Source organism: Lotus japonicus, chromosome 3 (genome assembly GCF_012489685.1).
Source record: "Lotus japonicus ecotype B-129 chromosome 3, LjGifu_v1.2".
NCBI lineage: Eukaryota > Viridiplantae > Streptophyta > Magnoliopsida > Fabales > Fabaceae > Lotus > Lotus japonicus.
Window position 1 is genome coordinate 18,278,171 of NC_080043.1, and position 27,765 is coordinate 18,305,935.

At 36.3% G+C, this 27,765-nt stretch overlaps 3 protein-coding genes across 17 annotated transcripts; 2 read left to right on the forward strand and 1 right to left on the reverse strand.

Annotated features, from left to right (window-relative positions):
- Positions 1–146: 146 nt before the first annotated feature.
- Positions 147–2,402, forward strand: LOC130748218 (transcription factor JUNGBRUNNEN 1-like). Its single transcript, XM_057601388.1, has 3 exons — positions 147–411; positions 999–1,327; positions 1,767–2,402. The coding sequence occupies exons 1-3, from the start codon at positions 216–218 to the stop codon at positions 2,169–2,171; spliced, it is 930 nt and encodes a 309-aa protein (XP_057457371.1). The 5' UTR covers positions 147–215; the 3' UTR covers positions 2,172–2,402.
- Positions 2,403–9,659: 7,257 nt separating this feature from the next.
- Positions 9,660–13,049, reverse strand: LOC130749780 (protein ROOT HAIR DEFECTIVE 3 homolog 2-like). 13 transcript variants are annotated; one of them, XR_009023090.1, is made up of 10 exons: positions 12,703–13,049; positions 12,542–12,617; positions 12,213–12,424; positions 12,023–12,125; positions 11,755–11,824; positions 11,253–11,324; positions 10,971–11,144; positions 10,823–10,887; positions 10,480–10,585; positions 9,666–9,888 (listed from the first exon to the last, which is right to left on the reverse strand). XR_009023090.1 is itself a non-coding variant. In XM_057603152.1 (4 exons), the coding sequence occupies exons 1-4, from the start codon at positions 11,023–11,025 to the stop codon at positions 9,768–9,770; spliced, it is 357 nt and encodes a 118-aa protein (XP_057459135.1). In that variant the 5' UTR covers positions 11,026–11,246; the 3' UTR covers positions 9,660–9,767. The 13 variants fall into 13 exon arrangements, 1 of the variants encoding a protein (XP_057459135.1); XR_009023086.1 differs by having other exon boundaries at positions 9,663–9,888; positions 10,480–10,887; XR_009023088.1 differs by having other exon boundaries at positions 10,823–11,144.
- A 2,476-nt stretch (positions 13,050–15,525) lies between these two features.
- On the forward strand, positions 15,526–19,366 carry LOC130743040 (elongation factor 2-like). 3 transcript variants are annotated; one of them, XM_057595144.1, is made up of 4 exons: positions 15,526–15,636; positions 15,926–15,976; positions 16,062–16,149; positions 16,705–19,366. In XM_057595144.1, the coding sequence occupies exons 2-4, from the start codon at positions 15,974–15,976 to the stop codon at positions 19,143–19,145; spliced, it is 2,532 nt and encodes an 843-aa protein (XP_057451127.1). In that variant the 5' UTR covers positions 15,526–15,636; positions 15,926–15,973; the 3' UTR covers positions 19,146–19,366. The 3 variants fall into 3 exon arrangements, with proteins under 3 accessions (XP_057451127.1, XP_057451128.1, XP_057451129.1); XM_057595145.1 differs by having other exon boundaries at positions 15,616–15,722; XM_057595146.1 differs by lacking the exon at positions 15,526–15,636 and adding an exon at positions 15,648–15,805.
- The last annotated feature ends 8,399 nt before the right edge of the window (positions 19,367–27,765 follow it).

Genomic DNA, 27,765 nt, shown 5'->3' on the forward strand with positions numbered 1-27,765 from the left:
AGCTAGTCAGTCACCCTAAAATATAACGAGGGCACACAAGTCAAACCTCATGACTTGACCAGCATGAAAATTTCAACTTCGACTTTCTTCACACTATAATAATGGGAAAGAAGTTTCTCCACTTCATTGAAATTGTTCCAAGACTTTTGTGTTCTCCTTTTTTCTTCTGTAGAGAAAAGTAACGCAAACACACATAGAGAGAAGAAGTAACTAAGATGGTTGCAAACGAGGGCATGAGCAAGGATAATGGTCATGTGGAGGATGAAGTTCCACTTCCAGGATTTCGCTTCCATCCCACAGATGAAGAACTTGTTAGTTTCTATCTTCGAAGGAAGCTTGACAACAAACCCATCAGTATCGAACTCATCAAACAGATTGATATCTACAAACACGATCCTTGGGATCTTCCAAGTATGTTTGCACCCTAGTTTTGTAATTTGTTTTCTTTGGGAGTTTCTTGGTTATTCTATTTTTCCTAAGCTTCAAATTTTTTGTATCAAGGATAAATTTAATTTTGAAAAAAATGAAGAAATATGATTTTCTTCAAATACGAGACAGTTAGAAAATCATAACCATGTTAAAATAGGGCTTGTAGTTGGATAATAGTTTGGAAAACCATGGTTTAATTTCATGGAAAGTAGTTTTTTCTTCCTCCATGAAATTTGATAGCTGGCTGTTTAGCTCTTAGTGCGAACACCCGCAGTAAGGAGATTAGCCACTGCTACCCGCGGTAGATATATACCTGGTCTAAACCAAAAAGGAGTACTCATGAGTCTTGATGATGATTATAGTTACCTGGATAAACAGTTATATTTTAGCTAGATAAAATTCTGGCATACACAGCCTTGAAATATGTTAATGTTTAAATGTTTAATAATCTACTCTTCTTAATAAGTGCAACTTTAATACTATTTCTCCCCTTGATAATTTTTCTTCCTCATTACTGGAGCTGAACTTAATTATCTCCATGTTGCAACTGTTTGTGTGTGTAAATGCAGAAGCTACTGTCAGTACTGGAGGTGAAAAGGAGGGGTACTTCTATTGTAAGAGAGGGAGGAAGTATAGAAATAGCGTCAGGCCCAACAGAGTGACCGGGTCTGGGTTCTGGAAAGCAACTGGTATAGACAAACCAGTGTACTCCCATGGAGGAGAAGGACATGAGTGTGTTGGGCTCAAGAAAACACTGGTGTACTACCGTGGCAGCGCCGGCAAAGGCACCAAAACTGATTGGATGATGCACGAGTTTCGCCTCCCTAACACTGCAGACACCATCAACACAAAACTTCCCAACGCCAAGAATTATGTTGATCATACTGCCCAAGAAGCTGTAAGAAATTACTTAGATAAGAATACTTATTTCAATATTTTATTTTTTCAGTTATGATAGGTATCTAAATATACAGCTAATTGAGGCAAAAAAAAGTTCATGTGAACTCCTTCAGTTGATTACACTCACCATTTACTAAGCAAGAAATAGGTCATGTAGATGTCCTCATTTCTAAAGAAAAAAATTGAGGACTAAAATCTATGAAAAATGGCAGTTCGATGGTGGACCATGTTAACTAATATATATATTTTTTTTATATATAACACATGTTAACTAATATTCAGTACATATTATTTAAAACTATTTTACGGATAATTCATTTAACTTGTGAAATGTGTTTTTCTTGGTCCATAGTAAAAATTGATAGACCAGTTTAAATGCGACACTATATTACAAGGTATGCAACATATTTAACCCTATTTATTTTCTCAACCTCCAGGAAATTTGGACATTGTGTCGAATCTTCAAAAGAAATGTATCACAAAGGAAGCACACGCCAGAGTTGAGACTATTAGGTGCTAAGCGTCAGTGCGTTCATGACAAGAGCAGCAGATCAATGATGAGCAGTGCTGAGTTTAACACTAATCAAGAGACATATATCAACTTTGGTGCAAGCTTAGGCTATTATCAAGATGGGCAAAAACCCACCATCAGTAACTACTCAAGCAGTGATCAAAGGAATAACTTTCATGGAGGCCAGTTAAGATCTCCAACAGTGGTACAGCAAGCTCAAGTAAATGCAGCATCTTCGAACTTCTGGATGAACTTGGCCATGAGTACTGATCATTTCTTCACATCTGATAATTGGGATGAGCTTGGCTCAGTTGTGAAATTTGCTGCGTAGCCTAACCACGCAGTTTTAATTTAGTAGTTAGGAATTACAATGGGACATATATATATATAGTTGTATTCATATATGAGAGTATTTGCATTAGAGATTATTAATTTTGTTGATCATCAGTGGGCACATTTGGCTAAGCACTGCAACTAAACACAAATGAAAATAAATATTTATCACATAATTTATGTATAAACTTTTGAGAAAGTTATTGAAATAAACTCAAATTACTCTCTAGATATTGTTCTCTCCAAACTTAATTTTGAGAAGTCAGACTAAGAGACAAACACACAGCCTAGCTTCCAGGAATTTGCGTTACTGATGAGGCTTGGATTCTTCCTGATTCTGGCATGTGCCTTTTCTTTCTCATTTATCCATGATTTTGAGTAGTGTTCTCCAGTTGAAAGATCAACATTTATTGCTTCACTGAGGGGATGTGCACATAGTTCTTTGAAACTAGATCAACTCCATGCCAGTCTTGAAACAACAGTTCCTCCAAACAAGGGATGGTGAGATCAGCGAAATCTAACAATTTGATATATCTGGGATTTACAATCTTTCGTGTTCCCCTGTCCTAGTATTTTGGTTCTCCAATCTCTGCAATGTGTCATTTCATTTCTTCACTCAATAGGATTGAACCTAATTTGATACTTTTCTTATTTGTCTTTCTCTTGTGAGAGGTGGAAGAAATTGGTTCCGTCATTGAGGTTTTAGAGTTTGATCTGAAACGTGAGGTTAGTGCGGAACACATCAATGACAAGAGATCAAGGGAATAGTAGTGAAGCAAGTTTTGAGAAAGATTTTTTTAGAGTAGGGATATGTGTTTTTGAAATGTGTGTAGCATAATGTGATGAGTAGGTGAGTGAAAGTAAGAAAAGTTTTAAAATAAAGTAAAAATTTATTTTCTTAATCCAAATATATTAATAATAATAGAGAAGTGAGAGGCTAAGCTCGAGAATAGGACAAAGAGGAATACAAAAACAAAAATCATCAATCATCCACAAGAACACACAATCACTTAACCATCCCTAAAGGATATAAACAACAAGAACCTTCATGAACAAAAGAGAAAAAAACGAACGGACGCAAAAGCGAAGACCTAAACTAGATCTAACAGCCAACATCAAGAGCAAACCATCGCTCAGGGCGGCCACCACTCCTCCATTTCTTGTGCCAGACTGCGGATATCCGCCTCGTCCCCACCGTCAAACGCACAACTCACAAGCTTACCAAGCATCCACGCCTTCATGGCCCGCTTTCAAAAATGACTACGAGGAGTGCTCCCTGAATCCAGCGGAGTGGGACAAACCGAGGGCATGATCGCACTTGAGGAAACACCTCCACCATCAATCGCAACCAACCCCGCACAACTCTCCGGGGGCACCTGGCGGGGTTTGCGACCTCTCTTCACCTTTTTTGGACGTCTTCTCCTACGAGGAAGATGAGCAAAAGGTTTGAAATTCAAGTTCCCTTAAGACTGATGTTCTACGCGATGCTGAAAGGCTCGACAATCGATCAAAAATAAAACAACAATAAAACTTAAAAGCATAAGAAACTCACACAGGAAATTCTTAACCCAGTTCGGTTTTCACCTACGTCTGGAGGGTTTTCACCCAAAGAAAGGAAATCCACTATCTCAAGATTTAGGAACTACAAACACTCATGAACACCTCAGCTCATAGTTCTCTTCCTAATCTACCCAGTGTATTTCTACTTAGTATTTCCCCCTAGGGATGAGAGCCCCTCTCACTTTCTCTCAATTACTGCCACAATGATTGGTAAGAACAAACAATGATCAGAGTTTTAACACTCAAACAACACAGAACACAACCTTGCTTTATAGAATCAGTGAGCAAGGTTTGTTCACAACGAATTGAAACAAGGACTAAGACAAATCACAATCCTAAAACATTTGATCTTTTCTCTCAAAGCATCAGTAGTCTTCAGGTTTTATGTCTTCATATTTATATACTTCAGCAGCGGCACTAGGGTTTCCAGAGGCTGAAGAAAATAGTCCAACAACAACAAATCCAAACTCAATCTTCCAAGATTATAATTGCGTTACAAATCAATCCACCATGTACAATAGAGACAAATCTTCAATCAGAGATTGTCTCAACAAATAAACTAGCCCACATTAAAAGCAACCATAGTACAACTACTTGAACCGCAAGTAACCACAAATCAAATCTTCACTAGATCTTCCAGGGCACACATAAACACTCCAAGTAAGGGACTAATGTCCTATGGTACACATAGGCAGATGACACAACATCTGTTTCGACATCAGGTTGTTTTTGACAAAATGCAAGACAACCACAAGAACAACAATTTTCCCCTTTGTCAAATTTTGTCTAAAACAACTTGAAATGTTGAGAAGATAAACATACCTCCCCCTCAGCAGCGAAACTCGCCTTCAAACGGTGCAACCCACAACACACACAAACAGTTAGCACATACTTGACAACTTTCAGATGCACATGTCACAGCAATGTGACCAACAACAAACAACAAGTTAACTAAGACTTGTAACCGGCAGCAACTTGGAGTACTACACATCATAAAGCTTGTCTTCCACAAAAACAACAATACACAACTTGTCATGAAATTGTCTTCAGCTTAATACAGACCAATCACCATAGTAGCTAAGTGACACTCCCTTTTTAACACAAGTAAAGAAATTAGTTGCAAAGGTTGAATAAGATTAAAATTATTAGAAAATGAGTAAATTTCGAATTCAATTTGATTGACAAAAAAAGGAAATAAAGTGAAGTGAAAGAAATAGTAAAATAAATAAAAGAAAGTAACTAATTGATGTAAGGTATTCTTTACCAATTCAAAAATGGAAGTATGACTCTATAATAAGTGTGAGAAATATTCAGTACATGGTGAAATTGGGAGAAGTAAAAAGAGAAGTTTCATATGGACTTTATGTTATTTTATTTTCTTCATCTTCTTGTTCAGGTATAGAATTATCAAACATGATTATGTGATAGAGGCAAGGACTGTATGGCTTGTGTTTTGGAATTTTCTTCTGAAGGGTCGTCTTCTTCTCATATCCAGTGATTAGTGGGCATCAGAGGTGGGTACCTACATGGTACTCCAACGCTAAAGTCAGTAAGACAAAGAAAGAATTAAGATTAAGGTTAGATAGATAATGTGTACTTGTGATGTGTCACTTCATGTATCAAGGCATAAAGTTGTAACAATCTTGAAGAGAATCAAGTGTAGAGAATCAATGTGGAGTTGGCACAAAAAATTAATAGAAGTAGCAAACGCTATTTGAACCACATTCATCAAAGCAATATCTTTGTCAGTGACAATAATATCATGCATACTTTTTTCTACTACAATCAACCTCCTATTTTCCCAATGTCCATCTGAAGCCATATGTGTGCTTAGGCTCTAAATAAGTAAAGGAAATAGAGAATGCCAAGTTTGTCAATGTAACTCTAACAATTTGAAGTAGTGGCGGTCTATGACAACTAGTTTTATAGGTGTTGTTTTGCTCTAGAACTAGAGAGCCTTAGTGTAAGTGATATGTGTGTATTGTGTCTTCATTCTGTGGCGAGGGTTCCATTTATAAACCTCACCCATGATCCTCCATCTTCATGTTAGGAAACTCACTCATTACTCCTGCTGGCACCATTGATGAGTCGTTACCCGAGCTCTTAAGTCCCTCATTGTAAGACCCATGATTTTAGAATTAAAATAAATTAATTAATTTCCACCTCACGCATATGATTCTGTGTAAGCGTGAGATGAACTTGACTTATGTTTGATGTTTGGATTAGTATTATGAGAAAGAAAGTTCAGGGAATGACTAAGAATAGTTCTATAGTCGCTATAGGTTATAGCACGAGTCTTATTCGCTTCCGCCTTAGGGCAAAAACGTTAGTAAATGGCCAATCTTCTCTTAAAGCACTATAGAAACGATATTCAAAAATATTCAGAGAAATATAAGAATTTCTCTTATTCCTTTCCTTGACAAGTGTTTCGACACGAAACCCTGGACTGTACGAACGACCGATTTCAATTCTCGGAAGTTTGCCAAAACTGAATCCCTGATAGCTCAAGAACCTTAAAGTAAACTGTCGATGAAGACTTTTTTCTATTCGGAGCTTCAAATGAAGATTCCACACGCATACACACATTTCTTTCGATGTTTTCGACCTTTCTTCATAAGGAAGTTTTCTCTTCCGACATCAACTGCAAAAAATAACTTTTCGGGTTAAATCGATTAACACCGTTAGTGAATCGTTTGTTCAAATTCCAAGAAACCTGTTTCGAGTTCTGAAATTTTTTCGCCAGATTCTATCTTATAATTCACAAAGGAATGTGCAGGAAAAATCGGAATCGCGAAATTTTCATTTTCCCGCGTTTTCCATCTCCTATAAATAGGAGAAAAACTCAAAAATTCTTCACCATTGCCACCCCAAACCCGCGAGCTTCAAGGAGAGAAAGGGAGGAGAGCATTTCGCCGATTCTTGTCTGATCGTCGCTCTGTTCGTTGCTGCGCGAAGGCCTCGAGGTACTGATGCTTTTCCTTACCTCTGACCGTAAATTCTGTCGCTTTTCACTATGTCTTTCTGTGCTCAAAGTTTTGAGCTTTTTGTAAAATTGTCCAAATAACTTGATTTCTCTGTCTAAACATATTCCCTGCATGCCCAAGAGCATGTTTAGCGGATTACATTTCGCCGAATCTCGTCTAATCGCCGCAGAACTTCAATTCTGCTCAAAATACCCATTTTATGCTGAGGTTCTGCTTTTTGAATCAAAAACTCTCAACTGAGCTTAGCGTCAGTAAGATTAGTCGTCATAAACTTTGTTGGTATCAACCTCATCCAATTTATTTTTCGAAATTCCGATTTTGAGTTTCCGAGCTAAAAATCTTGACCAAAATACCCCTGTTCTAGTTTTCGATCCAATAATTTTTCTGAGAGTTTCCCTGACCTAGATATCGCCTAAGAATACCTAGGAATTGATTTAGATCGAAGAAAAAGTTCGGGAAACCTTTTTTTAGAAGTGGCTGAAACCTGTTTGTTAGGGTACCGTGTCCAAAAATAATTTTTGGGTCTCTATGACCTGAGCTATAGCGTAGCTCTTTCGATTGTCGAAATTTTGGCTTTGGTTTCGTGTCATTCCGAGTTTTGTAGCTCAAGTTACGCGCGTTTTAGCAAATGAAGTTCTGTTGTCTATTCGTGCCTAAATAGGAACTCCGAAGCTTTAAAGCTTTCTTTCCGGTTTCGATTAGTGTTATTAGATTGATTACTTCTAGTAGGGCTTGTGTTGATGATTGTGTTTCCTTGTTCTAGGTTCGCAACTTCCATGCACAACTTCTACTCACGAAGGTAAGGGTAACTCAGTTTTAGCGCGTCTTTGAGTCTTGCCTGCTTTTATCGCACTGCCTGCGTTTGAGATGAAGATGTTTATATTAATTGGCATTGGATTATGATTATTGTGTTGAACTGAGAAAATGTTTTCTGGAGGCTTCGGCCGAGTGAACTTATTGAGACGTGTGTCTCCGTTTTCTGAGAGGCTTCGGCCGTTTACTGGTTTCTGTCATTGAATTGAGTTGGTATGCATTGAATTGATTTATGTTCGTTGAGATTATGAATAACATGTGGTTACCCTGATTTGATTATTGAATTTGAGATTGTTGTTTGAGTGACTACTGAGTTGGATGAGATGTTTTGATTTGCTTGAAGTGGAGTGAATATTTTCACATGACGGTTCCGTCTTTCGGGGCGTTATCAAGTGGTAGTGGAGTGGATATTTTCACATGACTATCCCGTCTTTCGAGGCGTTACTTAGTGACAGTGGAGTGGATATTTTCACAGGACTGTCCCGTCTTGCGAGACGTTATCAAGTGGCAGTGGAGTGGATGTTTTCACATGACTGTCCCGTCCTTCGAGGCGTTATCAAGTGGTAGTGGAGTGGATGTTTTCACATGACTATCTCGTCCTTCGAGGCGTTACTTAGTGACAGTGGAGTGGATATTTTCACATGACTGTCCCGTCTTGCGAGACGTTATTGTTTGATTGATATTGTTGAGGATTGTCGATATCTGATTTGATTGATATTGTTGAGGATTGTCGATATCTAATTTGATGTTATATTGTTGAAGATTATTGATATCTGATTTGATGTTATATTGTTGAGGATTATTGATATCTGATTTGTCGTTGTATTGTTGAGGATTGTTGATATCTGATTTGATGTTATATTGTTGAAGTTATTGTTATCTGAATTAACCTATGCTGTTAAGTTATTGATTCGTGAGTTAGTTTATGTTGTTAAGTTTTGCTGGTATCTGTTTTAAAACCATATCGTTGATTTTACTGATATGCTGATATGTTTAATTCTGTTAAATATATGATTCGATTTCATGATCGATAGGATGAGTTGTCATCTATCCTGAATTAAATTGGTAGCTTACTTACCATGACATGTATTAGATTTGAATAACATGTTTTTCTCTTTTATATGTGGTAATTGCATGGAGTTAACCCTTTCTATTTGCTATTTGTTGTTTTGACGCTTAACGCTATTAGGCGATGGAGAGCCTTCCGCTGAAGCTTAACTGTTCGAGTTGGAGACCGTGACTGTGGGCGGTCGAGTAAAGGTGGATGAAGCAGTTGCTTCTCCCTTTTTGGTGGACTATGTCTGAGTTTTTTTCTCCATCTGAAAACTCTGTTGTTTAAACCTTATCTTCGCCACTTGTCTAAGTGAGCGTACTTATTTTGGAACCCCGTTTATGGTGTTGTGAACTACTCTATGTTATGTACATTATTATGTCGGGAAACAGGTTATTTAAATAAAGTTATGTAATGTTTCCAACCCCGTGATTGAAGTATCTGGTTAAACACGTGTCAGGTATATTCGCTTTAGCGATGTTGATATTAGTTTAGTTGTTTTCAAAAAAAAATACCCTTAGTTTTTAGGATTTGCACTTAAGTCCTTAGATTGGACAAGTTTCCAATATGACCCCTCAGTTGAGAAATTGGGGCGTTACACTCATCAAGGCTCGTAACGCTCAGATCCCTCGCCGGACCTTTCAACTGTGTGGGCCTCTATCATGCCCTCAAGTACACTACTAGAAAAACTAATTTTCACATCGGGTATTTTTGAGTTTTAACATCGGTTTTTATCCGATGTAAACAATGTTGATGTGGTATCTCCTAACCTTTTCACATCGGGTTTATAACCGATGTGAAAGGTATACCTTTCACATCGGTTAAGTCAACCAACTGATGTGAAATGTGCACTTTTCACATCGGTTCAGTCAGCCAACTGATGTACTTTTCACATCGGTTCTGTTAGCCAACCGATGTGAAATGTGTATACTTTTCACATCGGTTAGACAAAAAACCGATGTGAAAAGTATACTTTTCACATCAGTTAGACTGAAAACCGATGTGAATGCTCAACAATTTTTTTTTTCTTTTTTTTTTCCACACGAATTTGACCTGAATATACATATTTTTTAATGAAAATTTATTAACATAAAAAGAGATCTTGATAACACACTCTCTCAAGTGAGTTAAACATCCAAGGTCCCAGCAAAAAAAAAACATAATAGCCTAAAAGAACTAGAACAATTCATTGAAGTTTGCAATCAATTACCACAGAGCGAGCATCCTTTGTAATTGCTCTGATATCTTCCTTCCCAGTCCAAACCCTAGGTAGTGAATCATTGTCATGATTGAATATTGTGGAGAACCTGAAATTGATTACAGAAGCCGGTAAGCCACCAAATCAATCTGAAAGCTGAATAACATCAAATAGGAATAGAGCAATTTCTTTCATCATAAAAGCAAGGGAAAGTGCCAAGTACAACAAAGGGTGTCCCCCAAAACAAACAAATGGAAACAAATAACAACCAAGCCTTATCTTGTTTGATTGGATCAGTTACATGGACGACTTGCAAATACCAAAATCTAAGTGTAAAACCATTTAAAGCAACGCCTTTTTTATGGGTTTCCCATTAAGTTTTCTCAAGTCTTTCTGTACTGCTCTAATCAGATAAATGCAAATCTTCTGTCTCTCTCTGCCTAACCAATAAACGGTTGGAAATCACCCATTAGTAGAACTTAGTACAATACCTAAAAACCTCATGTGATCAAACCTACAGAAACTTGTGCTTCTGGTATTCGATCCCAACAAAAGGCATCAATGAATACAAAAATTAGCAGAGCATCATGACTTATTTCAATCCTTATAACCCCTGAGTTAAGTCAATCAATCAATTTATAGAATGCAAACCCAAGATTCACCAAATAGATGAATATAGACATCTTTAAAATGATGTTACCTATCCTTCATGCGAATAATAATCTTTCCAGCTTCTTCTCTTGCTTTATTTTCCACCACTTTTCTTCCATGGTCCCTTAGGCTTTGTTGCATTCTTTCAATTGTTTCTTCATCAAGCTCAAAACCAGCAAACAAAAAAATTGACAAACAAATTAGCTAGAGGTTTTCAAACAGAAAAGTTGACAAACAAAAAAATTGCATTGCATTTTTAGCTAGAGGTTTTCAAAGAGACTTGAGTTCAGTTCAACATCTCATAGCCGCTGTATCAAAATTCAGCCCAAAGGAATCAAAAGTCAAAGTTATAATTAGAAATAAAGCCATAAAAAACTAGCAAGCAGCCTTACATCCAATGCATTTGATTCCAATTGCTTTCGTTTTGCATTGCCATTCTCCGAGTAAATTAGTTTAACTACATGACATTCTACTGCTTTAGGACTATAAAAAAAAGTAAACAAACATATGCAAGCTTGGAATTAAATATTGTGCACTCACAGAGAATGTAATTATTAAGAAAAATCTCTCTTATATCACTGAGGATTAATTTCATATATTGAAATCTGCATGATAATCAATCGATCAGTCACATAATTTTGAGCAGCTTTCTTTTACCATACTCTGATTTTCCGTTGAAAGCTTTCTTCTTTTTACGATATGGATGATGACGGTCTAAAAATGAATACAAGAAACTAGTTAATTGAAGAAACTCAAAATCAAAATGAATACAACTTTTAAAGAAACTGGTTAGCAATGTGAGCTGTGAATATTAGATAGTACCTTTCCAAAACAACTCAACTGCTAGTTTTTTCAGCTCAAGCTAAGTACCTTTCTACAATAGGGGCCAAGCTTCTGCAAAGTATCAGAAGTAAACAGGTAAGCTAACCTAAACCTAAATCTTGGCATTCAACCCTGAAGTGGATTCAGGCTTTAATTTCCAATCAGTTGCAAATGAACTAAATATTAGGATATTACTTCCATTAACATACCAATACATAAAGGCTAAGCTTAAGATAACAAATAGAAAAGAGATTCAGTACAAAGTAATAGTGCATGTTTAGATACACAGTAAGCCAAAATGTGGACAAAAGGAACTTCTCTTAGCTTTTGGGGTTGTCCATTGTGATGTTGGCTTCATCATGGTCTTCCATAGTGTATCCAAACATGCACTTATGCGGACATGGTTATCTTTAACAGTACTTAACATTATAGTAATCCACCGTAGTTCTTAACTGGGGGTTATCATAAGTACAGTATGTCTAGGACCATGGATTTGTTTTACCTCTGGTCTGGAATTAAGAACTCCACTGGACATCCCGACATCTATGCGCCATATGCTACAATTGTACTTACTGTAAGAAGAAACAAGGAACTGATTTCAATGAACAGAAGAATTCCATCAACAATGCACTAGCAGACCTAGATATAGTATCTGCAACTTAATGTAATAATTCAAGTTGTATATCAATACACAAATTATCACTCCACCTAAAGATTGTGACAATTTGAGAGGTTATTTTAAGCATGCTTAAAGACATATCTTTCCTTACCAAATTACACCTATAGTTTGAAGAGGATGCCCAACCACCATTGCCTTAGCGCCAACCGCTTGTAGTGTCTCCTCAAGAATCCAATGCTTCCTCAATAAAATTCCTAGCAAGTAATACACAACAACATGTCAGAGATGGCCCCAACATGAATACCCATGAAACACTTAGGCTACAACGAGGAAATACATACCAGAGGACTTGATTTCCATTCATAAAGCCAATTAAAATTGGTAACATGTATCATTGTTTTGTGCTTTCTTAAATCAATAAATCATAAAGACATCTTCCTGTAGTGAGAGCAAAATCTAAACTCCACAAATCAAATTAGGGTTAACACCAACAGAAAACAGTCAAACCACTCATCCCTGACCCAACAAGAACACTAGCACGTTCCTTATCGATCTGCAAGCAAAATCAAAACTCCACAAATCAAATTAGGGTTCACACCAAGCAAATGCGGATCTAGGAGAAAGATGGAGAAACCTTGCAGCAAGGTCAGTATAGAAAAGAAACAAGTACCAAACACAGTACGCAACCATAACAGCTTCCACAAGCAGGACTAGGAGAGAGAGTGAATGTTCAACAAAAACGGGACCTAAGAAGAAGAAAACCAAAACTTGAAATCTCATACAGAACTAACTGGAAGGAGAAAAAATTATTAAGGCGAAGAATTTGTTTACCTGAAGATTGAGGTGAAAACCCGCAGGAATAACAGCACAACTGTTATAGTGGAGCACGGGCACAAGCACGAGCGATGGCGGCGGCCATAAGCGTGGAATTTCAGAGAAAACCGAAGATCCTTTTGGAGATTGAGAGAGAAAGAGAGTGAACGGTGCAGGAGGTGAACGGCGAGCACGAGCGACGGTGAGGTTAACGGCGAGCACGAGCGACAGTGAGGGTTTTTTCGTGAGATGATGCAGGAGGTTGCTAGAGCTAGAGGTGGCAGATGCAGGAGGTGGAACGCGTGAGTTAGGTTATTTCCCAGATAGAGAGAAAAAACACTGGGTTTTAGTGTTTGTTTGAAAATAAAAGAGAGATATTTCCCAACGGGTATATTATAACTGATGTGAAATGTTTGTGTGAAAAGAAAAGAGAGACTTTTCACATCGGTTATATTCTCAACCGATGTGAAATAAACTTCATTAAAATTTCAAAAATGCCACCGCACTTAGCTTTCACATCGCTTATTGTATTAACCGTTGTAAAAACTCTTTACTAATTACTTTTCATATCAGACCTATTTCCAACTGATGTGAAAACTATCATAAAAGTTCATTATAATTTCAATATTGCCACCGCGTTATCTTTCACATCAGGTATTTCATCCACCGTTGTGAAAACCCTGATGTGAAAAGTCTTTTTTCTAGTAGTGATGACTCCTTTAGGGCCAATACGAGGCATGCCCAATTTATAGGGGGGTATTGTATTACTAGGAATTAACACAATGTGAAAGACATTTAGGGTGTGTTTGGATGCACGTTGGATCATGCCTGATCCACGTTTAAAGACCTCAAACGTGATTTTTCCATCTCCATTGATGTTTGGATGTTAAATGTTGATCCAATTCTGGCCCCAGAATTGGATCCATCCTAACACAACAATTTGTTGCTTTAGCATCAATGTTGATCCAATTGTCCCCTTTCCCTTTTACAGATCCAATTCAAGTCTATCAGATCCAATTCCTGATAAATGTATCCAAACATAAATCACGTCACTCAAACTCACGTTTACCAGATCCAATTCATATCAGATCCAATTCTGGCCAGATCCAATTCTACTAACGCCGAGCCAAACACACACTTAGAAGGTTGATAGTATCGGGACGCGTCCAAGAGATATCTTTCACAACATCAGATGATTCATCCCTATTTAAATGAACATATCTATCACGTGGCAACAAAACATGAGATGTTGCAATTTTGTTCTTGGGCCTCTTTTGGACCTACAATACTTATTTTGCGCATTGTAAACTTGTCTGATTGTACTAATGTGAGCAACGCATTTCTTGGTTTTATCATGTTCTTTATCATGTCACAAAGAAAATTCTTCTCATCAATTGTTAATCTACAAACAAAGGCATGACCATCTATTGTTTCAGCTCTTGCATGGTTTTGTAAATCACACAACACTTTTAATGTCCAACATTTACCGTTTGACAATGATCTCGCTCTTAATCTAAAATGACATTCACCTTTCCTACTTTGAGTGTTTTTGTGTATTAACTGATTCTTATAACACTATACTTCCCATTCCTCAAACAAGTAAAAGTGATCATTTTCTTTCTTCCATCACCTCTATAATCTGATCTCATTAGGACAATAACAAAACCCTTTACTTTTTCAAATTCTCAAGCTCAATCCACTACATCATATCAATTTGGAAAAATTCACATATATCGGTTAGCATTAGTAAAACACACATTCATAGTTTCACATATTCCATTTAGCATTAGTAAAACACACATAGTTTAACAAAATTTACAGTGTATTATATTACGTGTTGCATTGTGAACTCATTAGTAAAAATGTAAAATCTACAACAACATTAATTGGGGTTGAGACAGTTATATCATATTAATCATTTGCAATCAAATCATATATATCTTACATCAATTTTTTCTCTTCCATACCTAAAAAAAGAACAAAGTAAGAGCTTAAACATTAGTACCAAAAAAAGTAGCTCCTGAAATTGAATTTCAGAACATTACTCATTACCTTCTTCCTTAATTAAATTTTTGGAAGTTTTAAAGCATGAATATGTTCTCAAAACATAATTCCATAATTTTTCTAAATGTATGTTCCGAAAATAGGTTTTTTAGTGAATCAGTTTCCCGAATCATATTTTCGGAACCTGATAAAAAAACGTTAAAAGCACATTCCAAAAAAATCATTTTCAAAGAGTTAGGTTCCATAAACATATTTTCAAACATACATTTAGAAAAAACCTACGAGATGCTTCAAATATATTTTCAAACATACATTTAAAATAAGATGCTTCAAACAACAATTCATAAACATATTTTCAAACATTCATTAAGACTTGTCAGCAAATATGTATAGAGGAGAAATGAGATGCTTCAAACAACAATGTCACATACAAGAGAAGGAGAAGAAACCATGAAATGGTAAAATGAAAATAAAGATGATGAGATATCAAAAGAGGTCCAAGAGGATGAAGTAGAAGTAGGGTTTCCCATCATTCAAACTCAAACCAAAATAGTCTGTTTTATCGGGTGAAAAACATCAAAACACCAGATCTGCCACTAACCAACTAGTGATTACAAGCTGTTCGGATTCAGTCTGCACGGGTCACGGTTTTATCGAGCGAATCAGATTTCGGTCGGTAGCATTTTTTTTGGACAACCCTAATTAAGTAGAAGAGTGAATAGGTAGTGAGTATGGGTAGAGGTTAGGCCAAAATAGGAATTTCATTCACTATAGGTGGTGTGAGAAAACTAGGTCTTAAAAGCAAATACCCAAAACACACAAAACCCTTGGGATTGCGTTTTGGTTTTGCTTGGTGGAAATACCCTCACCGCTTTATATACAAACTTAAGAGGCCGCATCATTCTCAACGCCGCCTCACTCTCTCTTTCTCTCTTCTCGCTCCTTCAGGTTCGGGTTTTCTCTCTCAAATTTTCCTCTTTAATCCGATTTTCTCACTCGATTTTCCCATCGTTTCTCTCTTCCCAAACAGATCTGTACGCGTTTTCCCTTTCCTCGCTTCATTTTTCTCAATTTTTTCTTCGATCTGCTTTAGATTTGCGCTTTCCAGATTCCATCTGTAATTTTTTTACCTGTTCTATAGATTCTCCTCGTTTTCGATTCGATTTCTCTTCATTTTGTGATTTCGATTAGTTTTATCTGTACTCGTTTTTGATTCAGTCTTGTTCTGATGTTTCAGCTCTAACCGATTCAATTTTTTTGCTGTGGAAGTTAACTACCAGTCAAGATGGTAAGATGCTGAAAATTTCTGTGTGAATTTTTGTTTGATTTTGAATTTTCAGAATCTGATTTGAGATTTGTGTTTGTGTTTACAGGTGAAGTTTACAGCTGAGGAGCTTCGTCGTATTATGGACCTGAAGCATAACATTCGTAATATGTCTGTTATTGCTCATGTTGACCACGGTATGGATTCAAGAGGGTTTTGTTTTGTTTTTCTGGTTATTGCTCTATGATTTACTTTCCTGATTGAGTGTTGTTGTTCTCTTATTCTATGTTTATGAAGATATAATTGTGTTTTTGGTGTTTGTTTGACAAGAAATTAATGGTTGTATCTCTTGAAATGTTCCTTTATATTTGGTATCAAATTAATGTCTTCGATATTTATTTTGGAGTTCTCGCTTAAGGGTTGTTGGGTAGGCGTTTAGACATGCTTGTTTCCTTGAGGGGTTTGTTTTGGGGTTGCTGTTGTGGTTGGTATTTTGCGAGCTATTTTGTTGGCTTGGTCATTGTACCCATGTTGGGAGGGATAGTTTCTCAACTTTCTATATATTTCAATATATTTTGCTTTCAGAAAAATATTCATTTCAATTATCTTTTGTATACATATGTCATTAACGATAGTCTGTGATGCAATTGTTTAGCTGTTTATCAGGGGTGCATTTTATTTTGTCATATGATAATTGCCTTAATTTGCTGGTTTGAATTTTAACAATTTATTCTTTTGGTTCCTTATTGCAGGAAAATCCACTCTCACTGATTCTCTGGTGGCTGCTGCTGGAATTATTGCACAAGAAGTAGCAGGTGATGTCCGTATGACTGATACCCGTGCAGATGAAGCTGAGCGTGGTATTACAATTAAGTCTACTGGTATCTCACTGTACTATGAAATGACTGATGTGGCTCTCAAGAGTTTCAAGGGAGAGAGAATGGGCAATGAGTATCTCATTAATCTCATCGACTCCCCTGGGCACGTCGACTTCTCATCTGAGGTTACTGCTGCACTTCGTATTACTGATGGAGCCCTTGTTGTGGTGGATTGTGTTGAAGGTGTCTGTGTCCAAACTGAAACTGTGCTACGACAGGCCTTGGGAGAAAGGATTAAGCCTGTTCTGACTGTCAATAAGATGGACAGATGCTTCCTTGAATTGCAGGTGGATGGAGAGGAGGCCTATCAGACTTTTAGCCGTGTTATTGAGAATGCTAATGTGATCATGGCTACATATGAAGACCCACTGCTTGGTGATTGTATGGTCTACCCAGAGAAAGGAACAGTTGCTTTCTCTGCTGGTCTTCATGGCTGGGCTTTTACTTTGACAAACTTTGCAAAAATGTATGCCTCAAAATTTGGTGTTGACGAGTCAAAGATGATGGAAAGGCTCTGGGGTGAGAACTTTTTTGATCCAGCCACCAAGAAATGGACCACCAAGAATACTGGTTCAGCTACCTGCAAGCGAGGGTTCGTTCAGTTCTGTTATGAACCTATCAAGCAGATTATTAACACTTGTATGAATGATCAGAAGGATAAGCTGTGGCCTATGCTGCAAAAGCTAGGAGTCGTCATGAAATCTGATGAGAAGGACCTGATGGGTAAACCATTGATGAAACGTGTCATGCAGACATGGCTCCCAGCAGCTAGTGCTCTCTTGGAAATGATGATCTTTCATCTTCCTTCTCCATCAACAGCCCAGAGATACCGTGTTGAGAATTTGTATGAGGGTCCCCTTGATGATCAATATGCTACTGCTATCAGAAACTGTGATCCTGAGGGACCTCTGATGCTTTATGTCTCAAAGATGATTCCTGCCTCTGACAAGGGTAGGTTTTTTGCCTTTGGCCGTGTCTTCTCTGGTAAGGTTTCAACTGGTTTGAAAGTCAGGATTATGGGACCAAATTATGTTCCTGGAGAGAAAAAAGACCTGTATACTAAAAGTGTTCAAAGAACTGTCATTTGGATGGGAAAGAAACAGGAGACTGTTGAGGATGTTCCTTGTGGTAACACAGTTGCTTTGGTTGGTTTGGATCAATTTATCACCAAGAATGCTACATTGACAAATGAGAAGGAAACTGATGCTCACCCAATTCGTGCTATGAAGTTTTCTGTCTCCCCTGTTGTCCGTGTTGCTGTTCAGTGTAAGGTTGCATCTGATCTTCCTAAGCTTGTTGAAGGTCTTAAACGGTTGGCTAAATCAGATCCTATGGTTGTTTGTACTATTGAGGAGTCTGGAGAACACATTGTTGCTGGTGCAGGAGAGCTTCATCTTGAGATCTGTTTGAAGGACTTGCAAGATGATTTCATGGGTGGAGCTGAGATTGTTAAATCTGACCCTGTTGTGTCTTTCCGAGAGACAGTTCTAGAGAGATCATGCCGCACTGTGATGAGTAAGTCACCCAACAAGCACAACCGTCTGTACATGGAAGCAAGACCACTGGAGGACGGGCTTGCAGAAGCTATTGATGATGGCAAGATTGGACCAAGGGATGACCCCAAAGTTCGTTCCAAAATCTTGTCCGAAGAATATGGTTGGGACAAGGATCTTGCCAAGAAAATCTGGTGTTTCGGACCTGAGACCCTTGGACCAAACATGGTGGTTGATATGTGTAAGGGAGTCCAGTATTTGAACGAAATCAAGGATTCTGTCGTTGCCGGATTCCAGTGGGCATCAAAAGAAGGTGCTTTGGCTGAAGAAAACATGAGGGCCATTTGCTTTGAAGTGTGTGATGTTGTCCTGCATGCTGATGCCATCCACAGAGGTGGTGGTCAGATCATTCCTACAGCTAGGAGAGTGTTCTATGCTTCCCAGTTGACTGCCAAACCCAGGCTCCTTGAGCCTGTTTACCTGGTGGAAATCCAGGCTCCTGAGCAAGCCCTTGGTGGTATCTACAGTGTTCTGAATCAGAAACGTGGACACGTCTTTGAGGAAATGCAGAGGCAAGGTACCCCACTTTACAACATCAAAGCATACCTCCCTGTCGTCGAATCCTTCGGATTCTCTGGCACTTTGAGGGCTGCAACATCAGGGCAGGCTTTCCCACAGTGTGTCTTTGATCATTGGGATATGATGTCCTCAGATCCATTGGAGTCTGGCTCACAAGCTGCAACGCTTGTTACTGACATTCGTAAGAGGAAGGGTTTGAAGGAGCAGATGACTCCACTCTCTGAGTTTGAAGACAAGCTTTAAGTCATTCTAAAAACACTATTTATGACCTTAGCTGAGTTTCTTCTGATAAAAACTGTGGCCTTAGTTTTATTTTAAAGTTCAGTATTTAAGTTTTTATTTGTTGTTTTGTCAGTGAATTGTTGTACTTCATATCATTTGTATTTGCATCGGTGTATTTTTGGTCTTGGATTTGCATCGATGATGTTTGAACTATTTGTGCTGAATATTACTGTTTTCAATAATTGTGTTGCTTTCAAAGAGATAGTTGTGTGGAGAACTATCTGTACTAGGAACTAGGTTTACGATCCAAACTAGCCTAAGACACTAATCTTTTTTTTTTGGCACAGGTTTGATTTGGGGAACTTGCATATTTTCAAGTTCCTGCCTTTGCTTTTCTTATTTCATGAAAATTTTGCTTCATTTTTCTTCTTCGTCTTCTGATAATTGGCTCTGAAAGAAGGCCATAATAGGTTTATACTAGAATCAAAACATTAACATAGAACCTAAGCCGGCCAAATTTCATTCAACAGTTATGAAACGATTGTTAACTGCAATGACAACATAATCCCACATTGAGATTTTTTGAATAAAACTTGGGAGTAAAACCTAATGCGAGTTCTATTGAACAATTTTGGATTATTTATTAACATTTGAGTTGTACTTTGTATTGTGGTAAAAGAGTGTTTATGTTTTTAGTCCTTATGTAATTTATAAATTTTCATCTTGATCCATCTTTTTCTTAACATTTCATTTGAATCTTATTATATAATTTAAACTTAGTCTTTAACGTTATGTCAATATTGTTAAGTCCAGCTATTATAATCAATATTGTCAAAAACTCAATCGATTTTCATTTAGTAGGAAAATATCGTAAAAATGCAAGATCATGAGATGGATAGTAGTATTCTACAAAGAATATAAGTATATTCCAATAGATCATGAAATGGATAGTAAGATCCTACATAGAATATAAGTATATTCCATTACATAGTGGCCCATCACAACCTTTACGTATTTTTTTCTTCTCTCTTTTTGCTTTCCCAGTCCATTAGTTGATTTTGAGTAAAATTGGTAAAATTATCTTGTTTCATGTGAGTAGTTAACGACTAACGACTGCTAATTAATTTTGCATTTTTTCCTTCTTTCTTGAACTATCATTATTTTTTGTTAAATCAGAAAGATAAATTACACCTTCAAGAGTTGATCCATAGATCTTTCCCTCTTTAACTCATATGTCTCCCAGCTCTTACCACTGAAGTTATCCTTCGAGAATTTTTATTTCTTTTCTAATAAGTAATATCTGGCTCTTTAGTTAATTTTTTCAAAGAGCACCTCAGAAATGACAGAATTTTATGAATATCAAAGATGTGTGTATATTTCAATTCTGTGTCTTATCTTCCACTTGTTTTTTTTTTTGAAAGCATCTTCCACTTGTTTATTATAATGGACTTTGGGAGTAAGTTCTCCAAGCTTGATCTGTCACCGCAAAGTCACATGACAACAATTTTACATCTTTCACAGAATCAAGTCATATTACAAGAAAATGAAATTCTCAATGATGGAAAGCCAATTTTTCAGTTAACATCTATTTACAACAGAAAGTCAATAAGAGACAGGTGTTGCAGTCGACTTTTTTACTAAAGTAGTATAATTTTAAAATGTATTTACCATTCTAGTGTAACTTTTTATTTAATTACCTAACTAGTGTAAATCGCCACTAAGAGTGGCGATACCTATTTTTTTTAATTTTTTTTTAGAGAAATCGCCACTGACAGTGGCGACACCTTAATTTTTTTTTTTTGACTTTCTACTTTAGTGACGGAAACACATCCGCCACAAAATCCTTGTTTATTATTAAAAGGAAACAGTGACAGAATACGAAGAAAGAAGTTTTTCGTCGCAAAGTTCTCAGTGACAGAATTTATTTGCAACGAAAATATTCCGTCACAAAATCCTAGTGAATAATATAAATTCAATTAGCGACGGTCAGTTGAGAGGAGAATTTCTGTCGCAAAGGAATTAGCGATGGAATATTTCTTTTTGTGACGGATAGTTTCTCTCTTTATATTCTGTCACTAATTAATTTAAATTATATACCAGGGTTTTGTGACGGACAGATATCCGTCACTAAAATATAAAGTCAAAAAAAAAAATTTAAGGTGTCGCCACTAGCAGTGGCGATTTCTTTAAAATAAATTAAAAAAATAGGTATCGCCATTTAGAGTGGTGATTTACACTATATAGGTAATTAAATCAAAAGTTATACTATAATGATAAATAAATTTCAAAAGTACACTAGTTTGGTAAAAAAGTCGTTGCATTCCTTTTCTGCATACATATCTTGTAGAGGCTCAGTTAAAAATTGCCAAAAAAACAAAAAGTCAGTATGAAATCAGCACATTGTGCTAGTCAACCTTCTACAGTATCAGACCAATGGATCAACCAACTCGCTGTTGGAGGAGCTAAAGGCGTCTTCTAAAAAGCACAAGAAAATCAAAATCTTGATACAACCTGCAAATTCAAATGCTCTTATTAATAACCCTTTAAGCAAACACAACATGCAAACAACATAGGGAGTAGGACTAACTTTGAATAACAGATATTGAATTGTGAACTACTGCAAGACTAGGTAACCTTCTTATGAAAGTAACATAGCAAATAAGAATGAACTTGCCTCAGTTATCAGTGGCTTTGCATGTTCTTCCCATTCAGTAGTCCACCTTGCTGAAGAACCAGTTTCTAATGCACCATCCTTGAGAAACTTCAAAGAATTACATCCATCAAGAAATCCCTTGAAGAGCCTCTGTGTAGATTCAGCAAGACGGCAAATTAGTATGCTTAAGATCAGATATTTACACTGTCTTATGATATCAAATTCGAGACAACTAATTCTACACTCACAGGATAAGATGTAACATCAAACTGCATCTAATGATCTAATATATTTATATATCAGAAGAATGCAAAAAAGCTTAATGCCGACAAACTGGCTAACAGTGACCATTTTAGTATCTTTAGTATTATCTTTCTTAGAATCACAAGGTGTGGCTCAGTTAGCAAATTCAGCTCCATGTGGGTAGACATTAAAATAGATCGAATGTACATTGAGATTGATTATTGAATGATTAACAGTCAACTAATTTTTTACCGAAGTTTACATAACTCTTATCATTTTAACAATAAAATTGTAAATTCTTCTTCATGAAGCTATTATTAAAATGAAACATAAAAAGTTATTACACTGAGTGAATTGATTAAACACTTCATTCTCATTTGAACATGACTGTCTTTACTCCAAATGACTAAATTGTTTTGCCTGGAATCTCTAAACATTTTTAACTTGCTGACTTATCAAGGGCTTAAAAAGCAGTTTTTCCTATCATTGATGGCACATCTCAAATGATGAGATATGTTTTTTTTTCTTGGAAAAGCCAAAATATATAGATAAGGAGTAAGGGACTCCAGCCCAAGGTTTAACAGGAAAAAAGCTACAAGAAAAGCATAAAGGCATAGGAACAAACAAAGAAACAAAGTAGCAGCTAGCCTGCACAAAGACAAAAAAAGAAAGGTTACAACAAATGCACTAAAGAGTGATAAGTGGTGAGTTTTGAGATGTATGGTAGATTCATAAAGAGTATCATTGGAATTTATAAAGATATATTGGATTAACAAAATGTGATGAATAGTTATATAATGGCTTAATTGCACTTTTGGTCCCCCAACTTTGGCCTTCTTGCAAAAATCGTCCTCAAACTTTAAAATTAGCAAAAAAACGTCCCTAATGTTTACACCCGGTTGCAAAATTGGTTTTCCGTCCAATTCCATCAAAAAACTAACGGAATATTCCTCAAAAAATTAATTAAAAAATTTAGTCTCTGAGACATTCATCATCTTCATATTAAAAACCCAGAAATTCATCATCTTCATCCCACTTTTCCTTTATCTTCATATAAATGAGTAAATCAAAATCAAGCTTTCTCATCCAAAAATCACTATCCTATATACCAATAAAAAAAATTATTAAAGAATTAGAACATATTTGTTTATGTCTCAACAGAGAAGAGAGGAAGAGGATGAGTTCGATATATTGACCTTGCGTCGTTGTTGCTCGCAATGAGGAGAACCCGCAGCCATGACTGCTGTTACTAATCCCTGTTGTGGCTGCGTGAAAATTAAAGAAAGGAGAAGAGGCTGATACGTTTCCCTCATTTGGATTTTAGGGTCTTATTCCCCTCTTCAATAACAGAAATGTTTTTTGAGTTGAGGTTTAAGTTGAATGATTTCTGGATTTGGGGTTTTGGGGAAAGGATCTGTCTTTGAATCTCTATCGATCTCTTCATCTTATCTCTGATTTGGGTTAGGGTTTTTGGATTATGGGTTTCTGGGGTTTGCTGGTGTTCACGTGTGGGTTGATTGTAGGTATGAGCTTGGTGCATCTGGATTCGTAACTTGAAGAGGCACAGGATAAACAAGAGGTCATACTTGAAGGACCCATCAACTATGTGAGAGTTGCTGCAATTAATGATGTTAGAGGTGTTGGGTGGTTATTTGATAAACATTGTGTTCGGTGGTTAGCTTGCCCACGATATTATTCACAAATTGAATGACTTGGTTCTAGTGTTTGTGATCATCTTCAATTGATGGTTGATTTGAGATTTGAAATTGATATTTGGGGTGGGGTTGATGATTTTTTTGGTTTGCTTCTAGGTTTTCTAGAGAAGAATATGAAGATGATGATGAAGGTTCTTTGAAGAAGATGAACATTCATCAATTTCTATATTTTTGTTTTATTTTCTTATTTTTTATTAATTTTTATCCCAGAATTCGTTAAATATTGGATGGAATTGGACGGAAGATCATTTTTGCAACCGGGTGTAAACGTTAGGGACGTCTTTTGTTAATTTTAAAGTTTTGGGACGATTTTCGCAGGAAGGTCAAAGTTGAGGGACCAAAAGAGCAATTAAGCCTTATATAATTCAACTATTGGACTGACAAAAAACATATTTGATCTAAAGTTATTAACGGTGTAAGATTAATGTAATACATATAGAATGTAAGTTCTAAATATGTCTCAAGTTCAATGTGATTGTGCATGTAATGATTAGAAAACTTACGAGAAGTTCATCTGCTAGCTCTGAAGATGAAGAGAAAAGAAGACCATTTTTATCATCTCTGACCAGTTCTTTTATGCTTCAAGAAAGTAAAATGATTTGACCAATAAATGAAAAAGAACATTTTGTCTGAACTTCAGAAAATATTAAAAACAATTTTCGAGGGAGGTAGATATCATACCAAGAGTACGAAACATACAGCACAAACAGGCAGTCCGCAGCCAAACATATCGACAATCTGGTATAGCCGTATAGGTAAAGCAGAAAAATTAGAATAAAGCAGAAAAATTAGAATAAACTGAAAATGAATAAGATTCATGTTTCAACCAAGGCTTAATTGCAACTTTGGTCCCCGACGTTTATCAATGCCACGATTTTGGTCCCCCACCTAATTTAATTACATGGATGGTCCCCGACGTTGTAGGCCGTGTGCAACGTTAGTCCTACCGTTTATTTCTTAATGGAGGAGGCTTACGTGGACGTCCAGTTGGAGAGAGAAATGAGGTATGAGGAGAGAGGGAAGCACGTGAGTATCACGTGACCCTTATCTGAACCCATTATACCCAAACCACTGACCTCCCTGGAACGAAGAAGGTAACACGATTTAGATTCCTAGGGTTTCAGATTTGGGTATAATGGGTTCATATAAGGTTCACGTGAGTTCACGTGATACTCACGTGCTCCCCTCTCCTCGGATCTCCTTTTTCTCTTCAACTAGACGTCCACGTAAGCCTCCTCCATTAAGAAATAAACGGTAGGACTAACGTTGCACGCAGCCTACAACGTCGGGGACCATCCATGTAATTAAATTAGGTGGGGGACCAAAATCATGGCATTGGTAAACGTCGGGGACCAAAGTTGTAATTAAGCCTTCAACCAATAGTTGTTTTGAAATAGTATATCAAAACAAACCATCATAATCAAAACATACAGCTGACATCATTGTAGAAAAAATGAGGCTAGTGTTTTTAAGGCATGACATGAACATGAATAGCAAGTATATATCACAGATAAAGAACTAGCACAAGACATTCTCTTATGAATTATATGGAATAGATAGAGTTAGATTGAAAATTTGGAATTTTCTAATGAAGCATATCCCTTCAGAACATGGTTTTAAATTGCGGTCTGGTCTACAACTGTAATTATGGCCACATTAGGCACATTTATTCTAATGAAGATAATACTTATTTGCAATGTTGTGAAAAACTAGATTCTACGTAGAATCGGAGAGGGTGTTCAAAATCGTATAATCGTATAATCGTAAATTGAATCGTAAGATTCTACCATAAATAGAAAAACAAAAAAATAGCATTGATATCTTGTAAGTCACATCATTTAACAAAAATTGGAATAAAAATTCATCAGATTAACATCCATACAAGTCATAATCTCAATCCAAAATCATAAGAGTACTAGAACATGAAATTAAAAGATGAAACAGAGACGTTGAAGAATGAAGGAAAACAAAGATGTTGAAGAATGAAGAGAAAACATAAGAGGAAGAGACCTAGATAGAGACTACAGAAAACAGAGCATGAATGCGTGATTCAATTCACTCTACTATGAGTGAATTAAATAGGCAATTAGAGGCATGAAGGTTGGGTCACATAGGTTGATTTTTCGAAATATACAATCAGTTATTAATTCTTGTCAATTAACCATTCAAATTTGGCAACTACAATCAATTAGAGCTTCAATTTCGAAATCCCCTAAATGCTGGGTGGTGGGTTGTTTTTTCCACAAAGTCAAAAAACTCTCTAGTTTCCCCAATTTTAGGAATCAGCTTCAAAAATTAAAAAAATACTAGAATCGTAAGATTCAATAGGATTTTACGATTTTACGATTAAAATCTAAGATTCTACGGGATTCCACCAAAAAAAGATTTTGCATGCGTTTTGAATCGGAACAGTGCTGCAAAATCGTAAAATCTTATGATTTTGCGATTTTGCTATAGATTTTGCTAACATTGCTTATTTGATGCCAAGAGAATTATGGGTGCAATGTGGCCAAAATGAAGCAATGGAGCAGAATACTTTTAGGAGGTTATCAAAATAACAAAGTAAAAGTTTTGCTAAAAGCACATCTTTGTTTCCAATTTTGAATTGTGGGTATTGTATTTTTGGCCATGGCAGAGTTTTTAACCATGAAAACCCAACCGCAGAACAAGTCCTCCGCCGAAGATAACCATCAGAATTTGTGGCGACAAAGCGAACCGTGAAGAAAACACTAATCATCGATGATTCCTATGCTCTGAGGTAAAACATTTGGCTATGTTATTCGGGCCTCCATGTCTTTCAAGCAGGAATGGAAAGAAAGCACGAGGGACAATGGAATGAGGTTTTTGTTCTTGTCTTACCAAAAAGAAAGTGAGAAATGTTAACGAGTTAAGCTATGTTTGGCACGTTTAGCTGATAAGCTAGCTGAAAGCTGAAAAGCTAGCTGATAGCTGAAAAGCTAGCTGAAAGCTGAAAGCTGATAAGCTAGCTGAAAGCTGATAGCTGATAGCTGAAAAGCTACGTAATTTGAACAAAAGTGTTTGGTAAAACTAGTTGTTGAACAAGCTGAAATTGTAAAATGACATACTTGTATAATTTTTTTTATATTTAACATTACTTTATTTTCACATTAATACCTATATGATATTAATATTAAAATTATTATAAATTTTTTAATTTCATTCAAATTATTTAAAATCTTAAAAATAAAATATTAATTTTTACTTATTTACTTTTCTATATTTTTATTAAATTAAATAGAATAAAACAAATAATTTGTAATTTGTAATATAAAATTATTTATTTTATTCTGAAGTAGTAATTATTTCTGTGCGGGAACGATGTACATATGAGACAAGTGTGATAACTGATAAATAAATAAGTTTTTTTTGGTACATCGGAAAATGAGTAGGTAAATAGGTTTAGTAGAAAACATATAAGGCTAAAGGTGAAGTTTTGATAAAATAGTAAGGATAAAAATGAGAATATATTTAATAAGCTATAAGCTTTAAGCTACCCGAGATAGCTTATAGCTTAAAGCTTTAAGCTACTGAAATAAGCTCCTTCACCAAACATTTTTATAGAGCTTTTAAGCTAGTCAAATAAGCTTTAAGCTAGTCAAATAAGCTATAAGCTAGCTGAAATGGCATGCCAAACATAGCCTTAGTGGGGGAATTGGGTTTGGAGCCCCACCTTTTTTTTTTTAAACCTAAAAGTACCTTACGGTTTTTAATATTCCGTATTCTATATAATGAATACGGAATATAAAAAACTGTATTTTAACTCAAATGTACCCTACGGTTTTTTATATTCCGTATTCTATATATTGAATACGGAATATAAAAAACTGTATTTTATCTGACAGGCTGATCACCTTTTTCATCATTACTCCTCCCTCCACCAACTCCTCCCAGGCCCCTGTACTTTATCTGACAAGCAGGTTCACGGACCTTTCCCACATCACTCCTTTCCATCACCATTACTTCTCAACTCCCTCACATTTCTTCTTCCCACCACCACCAACATCTCCAC

Coding starts and splice junctions, on each gene's coding strand:
- LOC130748218 (XM_057601388.1), top strand. CDS start 216: ATGGTTGCAAACGAGGGCATGAGCAAGGATAATGGTCATGTGGAGGAT. Junction 412..998: donor CGATCCTTGGGATCTTCCAA/GTATGTTTGCAC, acceptor GTGTAAATGCAG/AAGCTACTGTCAGTACTGGA. Junction 1,328..1,766: donor ATCATACTGCCCAAGAAGCT/GTAAGAAATTAC, acceptor CTCAACCTCCAG/GAAATTTGGACATTGTGTCG.
- LOC130749780 (XM_057603152.1), bottom strand. CDS start 11,025: ATGAAATTAATCCTCAGTGATATAAGAGAGATTTTTCTTAATAATTAC. Junction 10,596..10,822: donor TGGAATCAAATGCATTGGAT/GTAAGGCTGCTT, acceptor GCTGGTTTTGAG/CTTGATGAAGAAACAATTGA. Junction 9,889..10,479: donor ATTATTCGCATGAAGGATAG/GTAACATCATTT, acceptor AATCAATTTCAG/GTTCTCCACAATATTCAATC.
- LOC130743040 (XM_057595144.1), top strand. Junction 16,150..16,704: donor TATTGCTCATGTTGACCACG/GTATGGATTCAA, acceptor TCCTTATTGCAG/GAAAATCCACTCTCACTGAT.